The sequence below is a fragment of the Liolophura sinensis genome, chromosome 4, assembly GCF_032854445.1.
Source record: "Liolophura sinensis isolate JHLJ2023 chromosome 4, CUHK_Ljap_v2, whole genome shotgun sequence".
Classification (NCBI taxonomy): domain Eukaryota; kingdom Metazoa; phylum Mollusca; class Polyplacophora; order Chitonida; family Chitonidae; genus Liolophura; species Liolophura sinensis.
This window is the reverse complement of record NC_088298.1, coordinates 22,898,109-22,915,692: the sequence shown is the minus strand read 5'-3', so window position 1 is coordinate 22,915,692 and position 17,584 is coordinate 22,898,109. Positions and strand designations below refer to the sequence as shown.

General features: G+C 41.1%; 1 protein-coding gene across 1 annotated transcript in view; it reads right to left on the bottom strand.

Annotated features, from left to right (window-relative positions):
* The window catches only part of LOC135464528 (dipeptidyl peptidase 4-like), a 34,712-nt gene that overhangs the window by 16,098 nt on the left and 1,030 nt on the right, over positions 1–17,584 (bottom strand). Inside the window, exons 2-16 of the mRNA XM_064741953.1 lie at positions 16,869–16,895; positions 14,871–14,966; positions 13,874–13,971; positions 13,063–13,137; positions 12,010–12,062; positions 9,784–9,853; positions 7,388–7,508; positions 6,640–6,800; positions 5,979–6,079; positions 4,299–4,422; positions 4,035–4,073; positions 3,706–3,813; positions 2,626–2,717; positions 1,750–1,797; positions 832–1,007 (exon numbers count right to left, since the gene is read on the bottom strand). Coding sequence (XP_064598023.1) covers positions 832–1,007; positions 1,750–1,797; positions 2,626–2,717; positions 3,706–3,813; positions 4,035–4,073; positions 4,299–4,422; positions 5,979–6,079; positions 6,640–6,800; positions 7,388–7,508; positions 9,784–9,853; positions 12,010–12,062; positions 13,063–13,137; positions 13,874–13,971; positions 14,871–14,966; positions 16,869–16,895 — 1,389 coding nt within the window. The remainder of the gene's footprint in view (positions 1–831; positions 1,008–1,749; positions 1,798–2,625; positions 2,718–3,705; positions 3,814–4,034; positions 4,074–4,298; positions 4,423–5,978; positions 6,080–6,639; positions 6,801–7,387; positions 7,509–9,783; positions 9,854–12,009; positions 12,063–13,062; positions 13,138–13,873; positions 13,972–14,870; positions 14,967–16,868; positions 16,896–17,584) is intronic.

Below are 17,584 nucleotides of genomic sequence, written 5' to 3'. Positions count from 1 at the left end.
TCATTCAGAAGACAGAAGGCTACATGCCAACATGAAACTGAGTTAGCACTATCAGCTTTATTTTGTGATTTTGGTAAAAACTTTGAATGTTATTTGTCGTAGTACATGTTTCTTTTTTCAGATTTATAGTCTCATGAAATTTAGTGGAAAGATGAACGATTGCAATAATCATTTAACAACCATCGTCATCTTGGAATACATCAAAATATATTGCACTTCAGACACAGAATACACACGGTCTAGCTGAATGACAGTGCAATAACCAGAGTGTGAGAATTCCATTCAGGTAAGGTGCTCTCACCAATACCCTGTCCTGATTATCACATAAGTAGTCAAATATTTGACACCATATGTGAAAGAGCAGCTTTCAGTGTAAATGATGCACATTTTTGGAGACAAAACTACTTTGGCCAATTTCAAGGTTTCACGAAAAGTGTTATTTTATCAGTGTACACAGAATAACGACATCAGAAAATATATGCTTGAATAAACACTTTGTAAACATGCGAAAAGGTTGAAGAATTGCAGAAATGAATTTATCATGCAAAAGTCCCATTAATCCCCATGGCAGGTTGATGTGCATTCGCTTGAATTACTTCAGTCAATAGACGTGTGTTTATTGGCTGCAAGATACTGGAATATCTCCCATAAAACCCCCACTATTTTGTTGGTGAGATGTGAGACTGCACCACCGCAGTAACTGTTCAGTTGCTGATAGGGAAGGTCAGCCAGCAACCTGCGGATGGTTGTCATGATAACGATGTTTACAGTTGTTATGGTGATGAAAAATTGTGTTCAGGAGTTAGGAGTTAGGAGATCATGTATACTCACTAGTGTTGTTGACGATGGACCTCAGCATGTAGTATGGCACTCCAGGGCCCTCGCACCCCAGGATGAAGTATTTACCCGTGGAGCTAAAACTCGCACTGACATACTGACAGTTTGGGGACACGTTGCAGGACAGGCACACAATCTTACGGAATCGATTCGTGTTCGGAATACCAACACTGCAGGTATAAAACAGGCCAGATGTTGTACACTGTGTATATATATATATATATATATATATATATATATATATATATACACGTTTTTCCACAAAACTTGCCCCATAAAATCTTTTTAGGGGCACACAAAAGTTCTTCTGGTTTTAAAAATAGAATGCTTATTACTTTGATTTATTTATTTGATTGGTGTTTTACGCCGTACTCAAGTATATGATTGGTGTTTTATGCCATACTCAAGTATTTGATTGTGTTTTACGCCGTACTCAAGTATTTGATTGGAGTTTTCCGCCGTTCTCAAGAATATTTCATTTATATGGCGGCGGCCAGCATTATGGTGGGAAGAAACCCAGAGGAAGCCAGCAAGATCTGGACTTGAACTCACAGCAGGCCGCATTGGTGAGAGGCTCCCAGGTCATAGTGTCATAGTGCGCTAACCAACTGAGCCGCGGAGTTTAGGTCTAATGCAATATTATTTAAAATCAATGTGAAAATATAAATACTATCTTATTCTTGTCAAAATAGATCATGTTTGTATGCATGTATGTTTTACTCTGATTATATAAAAATAGAGAGGATTTTTGATCATGGATATATCTGCTCCTCCACAGCACTGCATATTCATCATCTTAAAATTCCCTACCAATATTGTGATCATGCACTTTGGAATGGTTCATTATGAAGAACAAATTACAACTGAAACGTCGACAGGTAAACTGACACTGCCAGAGCCAGACACACTTACCTGTACAGGTGCTTCTTTCTGGAATCTCCTCCTGTGCCCAGGTAATACCTACACAACAACAACACACATACATCTACCTACACTGACTGACTCATGGACTGATTCACTGGTGTTTAGAGTGTAGTGTAAAGTCATAACTACACGCACTTCACTTATACAGCAAGAATGGGGTTCAACAAACAATGACAATTTTAAAGACAATTAGGCGTCTCTGAACAACACCTATGTTTATCTATTTATTTGACTTATTTTATAAGCCGTACTCAAGCATATTACTATCGATCGCTACATGTATGTGTTTCCCTGCTTCTAGTTTGGCTGCATGGTGAAAATGCACTATCAGCAGCAGACAAATATATAATATATAGTGAAGTTGGCAGAATATTAATCCAACTTAAACCAAAAGCTTTTCAAACCGCGCCTTATTAGGTGAATCCAGCAAAACATCTCCTGAAAAAGTTTTAGGGGAAATACAGGGCCACCTCCGCAAAACTTCCTTTTTCTTTTTCGTAAAATATGCTGTCTGGGTTGTAGAGCCATAAGGTTATGTCACTTTCAAGAAAGTTTATAAAAAATCAATTTACTCAGCTGTGTGAAAGAAGCCCCAGTACATATACAGAGTTTTGTACATGTGTTCATAATACGAGAGACTTGGACGCCACAATGGTCCTCAACCAATGTCAATCCATGCAAATGGCCCCAGAATGCTTACTGTCACCAAAGCCACATGAACAATGACAGCGGAGGTAATGTATAAAAACATAGCAATTTTCAGTTCAATGCCGGGTTTGAACCCCCACCTCCGATGTCCCTGCCATTGAAAGTGAAGCTGCCAGAGCACACCCATATGTGTAGATAGTTCCATCTTATACTCACACTAGCTGAGCCTGACTGTCGTAACCCACAATCTCCAGGACCTCCCACGTCCCCTGGGTGAGGAAAGTCTTCTCTCCCATCTGAGGGCTCACCTGTGGAGGGTGGAAGAATACACGCAATTACAGCACACGTAGATTATTTGTTTGTTTGATCAACAGGGCTTTGGGTGATCAACAGGGCTTTGGGTGATCAACTGGGATTATCATCCCAACATTACAGGATGATAATGATCAATTTAACAGTAGACACCAGGCAGTATCTAGAGTGAGTGAGTGCTTGGGGTTTAACGTTGTAATTTACAACTTTTCAGTAATATGAGTGCATTTTTTCAGTCTTTAGAGTGTATGTAATGTGTCTCCTTGTTGCAGGACGGGTCTTCACCACATCTTTTATCTGATGCTGCTTCACTTGGACGATTTACCGAAGGCAAGTAAGCCGCCCCACGTGAGCCATTATACTGATACCAGTCATTGCACTATCCCCTTAATGCTGAACGCCAAGCCAGGAAGCTACAACTTTCTCGTTTAAGGTCTTCAGTGTAACCCAACCCAGGATCTATCCACCCCGGAAGAGGGCAGCATCTTGAGAAACAGTGACAAGCTCCTCATAAACACAAGTCTCTGAGAACAAGAAAGTCTCAAGCTTGAACTCTTTTACTAGTAGAGGTAGAAAAAGCCCAATTGTGTCATGTGACCTGTCAAAAATGCTAGGCAACAATTTTTTTTATCACATTTACTATAACATGGGCGTCTGAAAAAAATACACAAAAAGAATTTAGAGTAGAATTGAGGAGCTGAATGTATGCTCTTCGAGGAAAGAGGTGTAATTTGGAGCACGTTGAAACAGGAAAATTAACGTCAATTAAAGTTGAATGACATTTTTCGTAAGTCACATGATACCATAAAACTATTTTTACCTTTTGTGACAAAAGAGTTCCATCTCAAAACTCTTCCATTAATCACCATCGGAGGGATTATAAAACTACCAGTATGACATCATGTGTCTGTTACTGGGGAAGCTTCTCTTTGTAATTCTTCCTTCTTAGAAAGAAGCAAATGTGACCGCAGTGACATGACTTACTGATGAGGTTACCATGGCGACATGTTTGTAGTATCCTGCACCAGCGTATCTTTGAGGTAGAATAATGAAATACTTGTTGCCGTCGTCTGAGTACAGCGGAGGGGCAAACTGCAGAAATACAGAAAACAGGGATGAGAAAGGTAAATCTCCATCATCACATATTTCTACTTTCCAGGACAATTGTCATTTGAAGACTGTGAAGCAGATTTAGACAACAGAATTATATTCATTGCATGATCTATAAACAATCAATGTATTCTCCTGTTTCAGTACAAAACTCCATGATCTATCTACTGCAAATTTTCTGAACAGAACTCATTCTAACTTACCAATTCTAGCCAGCCACCATGGCCATATTCTTCCAAGTTCTGAAAAGACATTAAAAAATAAAAATTCAAGAACAACCGTCTAAACCCCTCACAATTAGAATGTTAAAAAAGTGTATTTTTTCTTGAATCATATGAAAGATGACATTCCCAAAATGGAAATAGCCAATAAGGAAGTCTGTTACATTACTGTTTACATAAACTGTCATTAACCAATGACAGCTACTGTATTAAAACACAGTTTCAGCCAATCAGCAGCTGCCTTACCTTATTACACTGACCAGTCACAGCACTGCACACAGTGATGATGGAGTAATTCTGAGGTCTGTTCAACCACAGCACCATCACATAATTGTCATCCCGCCAAGACACAGCTGTGAAATAGTGATCTCTGAAGATAAGAACAATAGTGTTATTTATTTATATGATTCATGTTTTACTCAAGAAAACATTATTTCTTGCTTTGGGAGACTCCCAAGTCATTCTGCTACGCTGGCATGCTAATTACCATCAGGTCATGGAAGACTAAGAACTTACGAATGTTATGTTTGAATGAATGAATGATTACTGGGTTTAAAGCCACACTGGCAGTATTTCAGCCATATTATGGCGAGACAATCATTTTCTATGACTAAGCGATAATATGCAAAATCAGAGCAATAAGGAGATATTTTTAGAACTAGCCTAAAAAAAATTAAATAAAATTTAAAAAAAAAAAGAAAAAAAAAACATATCAAATATAATTTGCATACAACACTGTTATATGCTTAATAATATCTTTAAATACCAAACTACAGCATTGCCATCAACACAGAATATGGTCCTGGGCTAAGTTTAAATATACAAGCCCGAAGGACTCATTTCATTCAATAGACCCAAACAAGAGAGCTTGTCAGTTGATTTCCACAAGAAGCTTGTCCAGCACGTATACAGGGATAAGCTCCTGTTCTTTTCAGCAGAGACGCCACGGTGGACACTGGGTCTGATTGACAGTTAATACACATCTGTAGTTGGTTTATGCGAGAAAGCCTGTGTTCTACTGATCACAACTAGAACACTGTCTGGCTATGCTTTATTGGCAAACAACTGACTGTAAACTTTCCATCAATTCAAAAATGGAAAACACTATTCGCAGTCATTTCTCTCAAAATGGCCATCACAAACGGGAGTTTTTCTTTTTTCCAAAGGACCCCAGGATACTTTTGAGTTGATGATGTATAGCTACATCTATATTTGCTCAACCTTCAGTTTACAAGCATGCAATACAAAGTTTTATTTTATTCAATGCACTGGTCAAACATCTCACAAAAGATCACCATTAAAAATTATTTCTTCACGTAACTCTAACTACCCGCCAAGAAGGTCTCCATTTTTCAGTGTATAAAGTCATATCTAATCGATGTATCCACTGATGATGATTGAAATCTCTCAATGCATTGTACCATAAATATGTTGTGTCTTTGTTTATCTATTTGATTGCTGTTTAGTGTTGTACTCACTTATACAACATTATTATATTTAGAATATTTCACTTATATCACGGTGGCCAACATTAGGGTGGGAGGAAACCGTGCAGATGGTGTGTCTTTGTGAAAAATCAGTCAACGCATAATACTAAGCTCTAACTAGTTAGCCATTCCCTTTCGGTTGGATAGCTCAGCAGGAAGAGCGTTGGGGCTAGACAACGCCTTAAATTGTGGTTCTGATTGTCCCTTGAGCCAGTATTTTTGCTGGTATACCAAACCAGATATCCAAATGTCTTTTTTCGAGACAGAAAAATTTGTTCATTTCCATTGCATTTTGCCTTTAAATGCAAAATTTTACTGAAAAAGTCCAAGCACACACAACAACAAAAATTTGCATCGACCTATCCAAATTTTCCATATTACATAGGTTTGTGTGAAAACACCATTTTCTTCAAGAATGTAACAATCTGGAAGGTCTTACTTGTCAGCAAATTCAGGTGGAACCATGAGGGTAACAGGCATGCCCAGAGGGTCCCCGATTTTCACAACCTTCAGGGAGAACTTAGGGTTTGCATAACCAGGCTGTAAACAAAACAGGGAATCATATCAGGGCCCCTGGGAAAAAATTATCAGTGATAGAATTGGTTTTATTTGTATTCTTTCTTCACAATGATCTTCTGCTTGTTTCACATGTATACCTATCACACATTGGCAGTAACCATCTTGGCTGGTTTGTAAACAGAGCTCAGGGGAAATAACTCAATCAATTACATCATGTATGTTAACTGCAGAAAACAAAATCCTGGTAAAGATTTATTTATATGTTTGACTGGTGGTTCTAGGCATACTCAACAATATTTCACTCATTCAACAGCTGCCAGCATTATGGTGGGAAGAAACCGGGCAGACTCCACGGGGAACCCACAACCCTTTGCAGGGCCCAGTAGAGAAGGCAGTCAACAAAATTAACATGTAGACATAATTTCTCATCTTTCGAAAGTCATACGAAACAAAAAAAAAAACAAAGAAAGTGGAAATGCAACTGATATATAACTTAATTGCACGGTACCTTAACCAGACAAAAACCTCAAATCCCATCAGGGCAGACAACTCTGTCATTAAGGGAGGTAACTCTGACTTACCTTAGGATAAGCTATCCTCTTGATGTCTCCATACACATTAGCCATCTTTCCATACACAGGATAGCTGTACTTGGGCACCATGGTGTCATTGAATACGGCGTAGCAGAGATAAGTGCCATGGGTGGACCACCAGAAGGCATGGTCACTGGACAGGATTTCCTCTGCAAAATATACATGAACTTCCCAAATAAAATTAAACACAGACCTACAGTGTAGATTTCTCAAGTGATTTCCATCTAAAAAGCAAACAGTCAGGAGGTGAATTTTATTTTATATTTCTGGAACAGTTAAACTTTGTTGGTGTTGTTTTCCTTTCTTGCATTAACATTCAATGGACAAGTTTTCGGTAAGGGTTAGTGGTATACCCACACATTCTGGTCTTCTCCACCCATAAACTTGGGAACCATCATATACAGGGCAGGATCCAGGGGAAACCATCCGCGGTTGCTAGCTGATCTTCCCACGTACCCCTGGACACATTGACTTCATGAGCTCGCACATATGCGATTTTGTTTGTGTGTAATGCATAACCCACTTAGGCTTAGACTTATATATCCAGAAGTGTGGCCTGACACACATTTGATCTGTTCAACTCAGTCTGTGGTAGACAACTAGGGAGAGAACCCAATCTGAGGTAGGGAGCCAAGGGAGACAACCCAGTCTGTGGTAGAAAACTAAGGGAGAGGACCCAATCTGAGGTAGGGAGACAGCCCAATCTGTGGTAGACAATGAAAGGGAGAGAACCAACCCTCGTAAATCCAGTCCGGAATCCCGTTGAAGATCTCCTCGGGAAGGCCATCAGTTGTAATGGCCTGTGGAGAACCATCCACCTCCTTCTGGTAGAACAAATTGTTGCCTTCCACAAACACCTGTTGTATGGAACATAAATGACAGATCAGAAGGCAGCCGTGTTGACAAGGGTACCTCAGACCACAACACTATTTCAGCAGGTTCATTTTGGCCACCTTTTATGTCCCATAATTTGCCAACACATTGAGATATTGAGGAACTATACACATTAGGCTAAACATGCAATTTAATAACAAGATAACTGATTGAATAAGGTGACATATCAAATCACAGTTTTCAACATCAGTTTAATCAAAATGAACAAATGTATTTGAATTTCTAAATCCTCTTGGTTGGGCATTTTTGGCTCCAAATTGGGCACTTATTCTGATATGTGGATGCAGATAGGTACAGCCTACAAGCAGACAGCCTGGCAGACTGAATATCCCACATGTACGCAGACAAACACACAGACACACAGCCTGGCAGCTTGTCAGGCTGGTAGACCATATGTCCCATATATACACAGACAGACACACAGACACACAGACACACTGACACACAAAAACACAGCCTTTCAGCTTGTCAGGCTGGTAGACCATAAGTCCCATATATACACAGACAGACACACAGACACACCGACAGACAACCTGGCAGCTTGACAGGCTGGTTGACCATATGTCCCATATATACGCAGACAGACACACAGACACACAGACAGACAACCTGGCCGCTTGACAGGCTGGTAGATCATACGTCCCATATATACGCAGACAGACACACAGACACACAGACACACCGACAGACAGCCTGGCAGCTTGTCAGGCTGGTAGACCATACGTCCCATATATACGCAGACAGACACACAGACACACCGACACACCAACAGACAGTCTGGCAGCCTGTCAGGCTGGTAGACCATACGTCCCATATATACACAGACAGACACACCGACAGACAGCCTGGCAGCTTGTCAGGCTGGTAGACCATACGTCCCATATATATGCAGACAGACACACCGACACACCAACAGACAGTCTGGCACCTTGACAGGCTGGTAGACCATACGTCCCATATATACACAGACAGACACACAGACACACCGACAGACAGTCTGGCAGCCTGTCAGGCTGGTAGACCATACATCCCATATATACACAGACAGACACACCAACAGACAGCCTGGCTGCTTGACAGGCTGGTAGACCATACGTCCCATATATACGCAGACAGACACACAGACACACCGACAGACAGCCTGGCAGCTTGACAGGCTGGTAGACCATACGTCCCATATATACACAGACAGACACACAGACACACAGACAGACATCCTGGCCGCTTGACAGGCTGGTAGACGATACGTCCCATATATACACAGACAGACACACAGACACACAGACAGACATCCTGGCCGCTTGACAGGCTGGTAGACCATACGTTCCATATATACACAGACAGACACACAGACACACAGACAGACAGCCTGGCAGTTTGTCAGGCTGGTAGACCATACGTCCCATATATACACAGACAGACACACAGACACACAGACAGACAGCCTGGCAGTTTGTCAGGCTGGTAGACCATACGTCCCATATATACACAGACAGACACACCAACAGACAGCCTGGCTGCTTGACAGGCTGGTAGACCATATGTCCCATATATACGCAGACAGACACACAGACACACAGACAGACAGCCTGGCAGCTTGACAGGCTGGTAGACCATATGTCCCATATATACGCAGACAGACACACAGACACACCGACAGACAGCCTGGCTGCTTGACAGGCTGGTAGACCATATGTCCCATATATACGCAGACAGACACACAGACAGACAGACACACCGACAGACAGCCTGGTCGCTTGACAGGCTGGTAGACCATACGTCCCATATATACACAGACAGACACACAGACACACCGACAGACAGCCTGGCAGCTTGACAGGCTGGTAGACCATACGTCCCATATATACGCAGACAGACACACAGACACACAGACAGACAGCCTGGCCGCTTGTCAGGCTGGTAGACCATACGTCCCATATATACGCAGACAGACATAAAAACACACAGAGAGCCTGGCCGCTTGACAGGCTGGTAGACCATATGTCCCATATATACGCAGACAGACACACAGACACACCGACAGACAGCCTGGCTGCTTGACAGGCTGGTAGACCATATGTCCCATATATACGCAGACAGACACACAGACACGCCGACAGACAGCCTGGCAGCTTGTCAGGCTGGTAGGCCATACGTCCCAAATATACACAGATAGACACACAGACACACAGATCGTACGTCACACATATACAGGCAGACAGACAAACAAACACTTACCAAACCATGACCTCTAGGAGACCACTCTGCATACTGGAGATATTCTGCATTCTGAAGATGCCTCTTTACCCTGAAAACAAAACACAGAGGTGGTGTATAACAAGCACAAATTCACAAAAGTTTTCGCATAACAAGCACAAATGGTCCGCACATCTTCATGACAATATCCAAGTTCAAGCTGGTTCTGTAGTCTCTCTATAAATTAGGCAAACAGTGCATATGCACACGTACCAAGCTGGTTCTGTAGTCCCTCTACAAATCAGGCAAACAGTGCATATACACACGTACCAAGCTGGTTCTGTAGTCCCTCTATAAATCAGCCCAACAGTGCATATACACATGTACCAAGCTGGTTCTGTAGTCTCTCTATAAATCAGCCCAACAATGCATATGCACACGTACCAAGCTGGTTCCGTAGTCCCTCTATAAATCAGCCCAACAGTGCATATACACACGTACCAAGCTGGTTCTGTAGTCTCTCTATAAATCAGCCCAACAGTGCATATACACACGTACCAAGCTGGTTCTGTAGTCCCTCTATAAATCAGCCGAATGGTGCATATACACACGTACCAAGCTGGTTCTGTAGTCTCTCTATAAATCAGCCCAAAGGTGCATATACACACGTACCAAGCTGGTCCTTTAGTCTCTCTATAAATCAGCCCAATGGTGCATATACACACATACCAAGCTGGTTCTGTAGTCTCTCTATAAATCAGCCCAACAGTGCATATACACACGTACCAAGCTGGTTCTGTAGTCTCTCTATAAATCAGCCCAAAGGTGCATATACACACGTACCAAGCTGGTCCTTTAGTCTCTCTATAAATCAGCCCAACAGTGCATATACACACGTACCAAGCTGGTTCTTTAGTCTCTCTATAAATCAGGCAAACGGTGCTTATACACACGTACCAAGCTGGTTCTGTAGTCTCTCTATAAATCAGCCCAACAGTGCATATACACACGTACCAAGCTGGTTCTGTACTCTCTATAAATCAGCCCAAAGGTGCATATACACACGTACCAAGCTGGTCCTTTAGTCTCTCTATAAATCAGCCCAACAGTGCATATACACACGTACCAAGCTGGTTCTGTAGTCCCTCTATAAATCAGGCAAACGGTGCTTATACACACGTACCAAGCTGGTTCTGTAGTCCCTCTATAAATCAGCCCAACAGTGCATATACACACGTACCAAGCTGGTTCTGTAGTCCCTCTATAAATCAGCCCAACAGTGCATATACACACGTACCAAGCTGGTTCTGTAGTCCCTCTATAAATCAGCCCAACAGTGCATATACACACGTACCAAGCTGGTTCTGTAGTCTCTCTATAAATCAGCCCAACAGTGCATATACACATGCACCAAGCTGGTTCTGTAGTCTCTCTATAAATCAGCCCAACAGTTCAGATACACACGTACCAAGCTGGTTCTGTAGTCTATCTATAAATCAGCCCAACAGTGCATATGCCAGTTTGGTTCTAAATTTCAACGCTTTTCCAGGCCCAAAAACAAAAGCCCCTGATTTTCAAGGCTTTTATAGGCTGAAAAGTTAGTTCCAATTTTCGGGGTCTTTAAGGTTTTCAAGGCCTTGTATGAATGTATAAATGCATGTATGTCTTGGGGTTTTACATAGCACTAAACACAATTTTAGTTTATTTATTTATTTATTTGATTGGTGTTTTACGCCGTACTCAAGAATATTTCACTTATACGACGGCGGCCAGCATTATGGTGGGAGGAAACCAGGCAGAACCCGCAGGAAACCCAAGACCATCTGCAGGTTGCTTCCCACATAGGGCCAGAGAAGAGGCCAGCATGAGTTGGACTTGAACTGACACCGAGACCAAATTGGTGAGAGGCTCCTGGGTCATTATGCCACGCTAGCGCACTAACCGACTCAGCCACGGAGGCCCCTTAAATTTTTAGCCATTAACGACGAGTAATGAGTTATTAGGCGTGTGTACATATACTGTGTGCCCAGCCACACTATACTGACACCAGGGTAACAAGTCCTGTTTGCTTGCTCTAACGTCTCAGTGCCGAGTGCCCAGTTCCAGGCGAGCCAGCAACAAGTACCATTTTATAGTCTTATGACCCTATCAGGAGTTGATCTCAGGACTGCCGACTGGTCCTGTATGAAGCTTGGCATCCCATGCATCTTGGCCTGATAGTCATTACATCTGTGAGTGTATTCATGAAAGCCCAGAGTTTATAGATACCTTGTGGCCACCTCATAGATCAAGTAGGATGCATGGAAGGTGTGGCGGTAATTCTGAAAATTCAAAACAAAACAAAACACTATAATATTGTGACGTTTCTCTTTCTTTCTAGAACAGTCTATGATTCCCAGTCCTTTCAAGGGTCACTAAGAGTTTAGGTGACACCAATTCTACTTTGTGTTTAACTGATGAGTCAAGTCTAAATCTAGATTTGGTAGCAAGGTTTCCACAGAGCTCACCTGTAGAAGATACATAAATGCCAAACTTCAGCTCAACACATCAAGAACTGAAGTTGTTAATTTTGTCATACCTGCATACAATATTTGATATCCACAAAGCGAAGGAACGATGGAATATCCCCCTCATATGTGTAAACCCTGAGCTCAATTCCTGCAGTACTTATCAAGATAACATAAACATTTTGTTAAACATTGTCTCCCCTGTTATTGGATGCCAAGACAGATGCTCAGGTTCAACATAAGCCTACAATGGAATAAAAATAAAACTGAAATTCCCCGTTTTATTTGGTCTGATTTTCAAGTTTTCATAATTTTCCTCATTTTCAAGGCTTTCTGATCCGTAAATACCTCTTTAACAGGAAAATCTGTCAATATCATATATACTGTATCCTACAAGTTCTAAAAATTAGATGTTTTTGAAGATTTATCTGATTTTTTTTACCTTTTTTTGTGGAAAACAATGAATACATATTTTGTTGGCTTGAACATCGTCCCAATTACAACACAAGTCATTAAAACATACATGTATGATGATGAAAAATAAACTACTTAGTAAAACTTTTCCATGGGTGACGTACAGATATGTTCACCAAACTGAGATTGTGCAAACGGCCAATAAGGGCGAGAGGGAGGAAACCTAAAAATTTCCTGTGAGATTTCCAGGATTAAAACCACAATTTTGCGTATCCTAGCAACTGAGAGACTAGCCCCTTTAACCAAAAAGCCACGACTTGTTCCCACTAGAGTGCTCATTATTAGACCACTACATTATTAGACCACTACATTATTAGACCACTACAAATGCAGCACTTACATGCATGACATCATACGCGATAAGGACGTATTTCCTGTCATTTGACACAGAATATTTGTATGAATCCAGTTGTATCTGTCAACAAGAAAACATGTGCTTGAATGTTTATCACCGTGCTACAAAAACATGCATATCCAGTCGGATAAGACATTAATATGACTCCACACCCATTTGACGGGAGTTCAAATCCAGAACATGGATCCTCTCCGGTACGTTTGCCAGCAACCTACGGATGGTCGTCGGTAGAGCCTGATTTCCTCTCATCATATTGCTGGTCGCCATCGTATAAGTGAAATATTCTTCAGGACAGCATAAATATCCACTCTAATAAATAAATAAATAAACTATGCTGAGGCAAAAGCTTGCCAATTATTGTATTATCGTTTACGTCCATTAACAACTCCACACTAAAATAACCTCATTCGATCATTATCTGGGGATTTACATGTACAAATGCTTGTTTTCTTGTCTTTACTGTGGACTAAGGAAATATTCTTGTCTTCATAATTTTCAATAATGAACACAAAAAAGCAACAAAATAATCATAATCAGCCCACCCTTCTCAGACAGATCATTATCGGTCAGTTCAGATATTCTTTTCACAAATATTTATAATGTGGCTAATGTAAAAAAAGAGTGATTTTAAACACAAAATTAACAAAATTTTAAAAAATACAAACTTTAGGGTAGGTATCTCTTTTTTTTTTATTATTGGAGGACTGGGCAGGCATTTAATTTTGGAACACATTTAATTTTGCCATTTTTTTTTTCTTCACGTTTGACATAATCTGAGACAGACTGATGAACTCACAAATGTTGAGTTGTCAATGATGAGTTTACTGCTGTTGTGAGCGGCATCGTACTCCATAATGGCGCCGTCATCATTTCGGTAAATGAATTTATCCTCCCCTGGAAAAAAAAATGAAACCATGAATTCAGACAAAAACCAAAAGTCTCTGTCACTGCGTTTGAACATCTTCAGTCAGTTTTCTGAGAAAACATCTTCACCAACGAGGTGGTGCATCTCAGAACATCAACAGACATGTACATACACGGTATATGGGTCAGCTACAGCTTTATAGGGATACAGAAGCAATTCTGATTGGCTGGTGTCAAGAGATAGGCAAGTCCAGCCTATGCCTTACCTAAGCTGACTTTTCGGTATGGTAAATTTATTCAAGTGTAACCAAGCCAGCAAGATTTAACCCTAGAAATCCTATCTCTAGTGTCAACCAATCAGTGTTGATTCTGTACCCCATGATGCCCTCATGATGTGACCTTATAAGATGGCGTGATCTTCCTCTGAGACTCAGGCATGTTTTGTGTATATACATGCAAATGTGTGCTTTAAAAGTGCTGTTTCGTTATTTCTTCAAGCTGTAATGAAATTATTTGTTTTACTTTAGTAACTTCAACCATGAAGTTGGCAATAAAGCTGCAAGACTCTTTAAGCCATACTCAAGCATATTTCACTGATACAGCAGTGGCCAGTATTATGGATTGGGGGAAACTGGGTTGAACCTGAGCACAAATTTAACACATTGCACATGTCTACATGGCAAATGACCTGAGCTTTCACCCATGACCTAAGTTGCTTATGATCCCTCAATAGGAAACTTGTGTTAACCACAGGAAGGTGTCTTAAGGATTGTTTGGAAGGTGGGATGATATCCTTGTAGACAAATGTAAGTTTCAGAGCCAGAAGCTATGTTTAATGTCCTTTTATATTTGCCTCCAATACTGAACATTTATGCATCAACTTTCTGGCTATTTACCATAAATCCATTTCAATAACAGTTTGGACTTACCTGGTATCCACTCCACAGTAAAATCTTTAGGCTTGTAATCACTGCTGAAAAATTCGTCAAGTGTGAACTGTTCTCCGTAGTCTTCTTCAAAATCAGCTGTGTGAGAACAAGTGATATCAGAGGTAAAGGTAACATGTTACAAGTCTGGGAATAAGTGATATCAGGTGTAAAAGTAACAAGTTCCAAGTGTGAGAACAAAGTGATTAACAGGTGTAAATAACAGGTCGCATGAATGATTTCTTGTTTTTTTTGATTGGTTTTTTACGCCGTACTCAAGAATATTTCACTTATACGACGGCAGCCAGCATTATGGTGGGTGGAAACCGGGCAGAGCCCGGGGGAAACCCACAACCATCCTCACGTTGCTGACAGACCTTCCCACTTACGGCCAGAGAGGAAGCCAGCATGAGCTGGACTTGAACTCACAGCGACGGCATGGGTGAGAGGCTCCTGGGTCATTACGCTGCGCTAGCGCGCTAACCGACTGAGCCACGGAGGCCCCCACATGAATGAGAAATGCCATCAGGTGTAAAAGTAAGATGTTACAAGTGTGGGAACAGGTGATATTAGGTGTAAACGTAGCATGTTACAAGTGTGAGAACAAGTGATTAACAGGTGTAAATTTAACACGTTACAAGTGTGAGAACAAGTAATATCAGAGGTAAAAATTAAGGTGTTACAAGTGTGAGAACAAGTGATACAAGTGTGTAAACTTAACAGGTTAAATGAATGAGAAGTGATATCAAGTGTACAAGTAACATGTCACAAGTGTGAGAACAAGTAATCAACAGGTGTAAATGTAACATGTTACAACCGTGGGAAGAAGTGATATCAGATGCAAAAGTAACATATTACAAGTATAGGAACAAGTGATGAACAGGTGTAAACATAGTAAGTTAGACAAATGAGAACACTTGAAATCAGGTGTAAATGTAACAACTTACATGTTTGTTACCTGTGATTAACAGGTCACAAAGGTGTATCATGGCAGTGGATATGGTGTATCGCGACAGTGACAATGCTAAATCACAACAGTGACTATGGAGTATCACAGCAGTGAAAATGGTGTATCACAGCAGTGGCTATGGTGTATCACAAAAGTGACTATGGAGTATCACAGCAGTGACTATGGTGTATCACAGCAGTAGCTAAGGTGTATCACAGCAGTGACTATGCTGTATCATGGCAGTGGCTATGGTGTACCATAACAGTGACTATGGTGTATCACAACAGTGACTATGGTTTATCATAACAGTGACAATGGAGTATCACAGCAGTGACTATGGTGTATCACAGCAGTGGCTATGGTGTATCACAAAAGTGACTATGGAGTATCACAGCAGTGACTATGGTGTATCACAGCAGTAGCTAAGGTGTATCACAGCAGTGACTACGCTGTATCATGGCAGTGGCTATGGTGTACCATAACAGTGACTATGGTGTATCACAACAGTGACTATGGTTTATCATAGCAGTGACTATGGAGTATCACAGCTGTGACTATGGTTTATCACAACAGTGACAATGGAGTATCACAGCAGTGACTATGGAGTATCATAACAGTGACTATGGTGTACCACAGCTGGGACAATGAAGTATCACAGCAGTGACTATGGAATATCACAGCAGTGGCTATGGTGTATCAAGACAGTGTCTATGGTGTATCACAACAGTGACTATGGTGTATCACAGTGAGTATGGTGTATCACAGTGAGTATAGTGTATCACCAGCAGTGATTATGTAGTATGACACAAACATGACTTACGTGGAGAGACGAGTATCATAGCAGTGACTATGGTGTGTCACAGTCAGTATGGTGTATCACAGTGAGTATAGTGTATCACAGCAGTGACTAAATAGTATGACACAAACATGACTTATGTGGAGAGACGAGTATCACAGCAGTGACTATGGTGTGTCATAGTGACTATGGTGTATCACAGTGAGTATAGTGTATCACAGCAATGACTAAATAGTATGACACAAACATAACTTACGTGGAGAGACGAGTATCACAGCAGTGACTATGGTGTGTCACAGTCAGTATGGTGTATCACAGTGAGTATAGTGTATCACAGCAGTGACTAAATAGTATGACACAAACATGACTTATGTGGAGAGACGAGTAATACAGCAGTGACTATGGTGTGTCACAGTGAGTATAGTGTATCACAGTGAGTATAGTGTATCACAGCAGTGACTAAATAGTATGACACAAACATGACTTACGTGGAGAGACGAGTATCACAGCAGTGACTATGGTGTGTCACAGTGACTATGGTGTATCACAGTGAGTATAGTGTATCACAGCAGTGACTAAATAGTATGACACAAACATGACTTACGCGGAGAGACGAGTATCACAGCAGTGACTATGGTGTGTCACAGTGAGTATGGTGTATCACAGTGAGTATAGTGTATCACAGCAGTGACTAAATAGTATGACACAAACATGACTTACGCGGAGAGACGAGTATCACAGCAGTGACTATGGTGTGTCACAGTGACTATGGTGTATCACAGTGAGTATAGTGTATCACAGCAGTGACTAAATAGTATGACACAAACATGACTTACGTGGAGAGACGAGTATCACAGCAGTGACTATGGTGTGTCACAGTCAGTATGGTGTATCACAGTGAGTATAGTGTATCACAGCAATGACTAAATAGTATGACACAAACATGACTTACGTGGAGAGACAAGTATCACA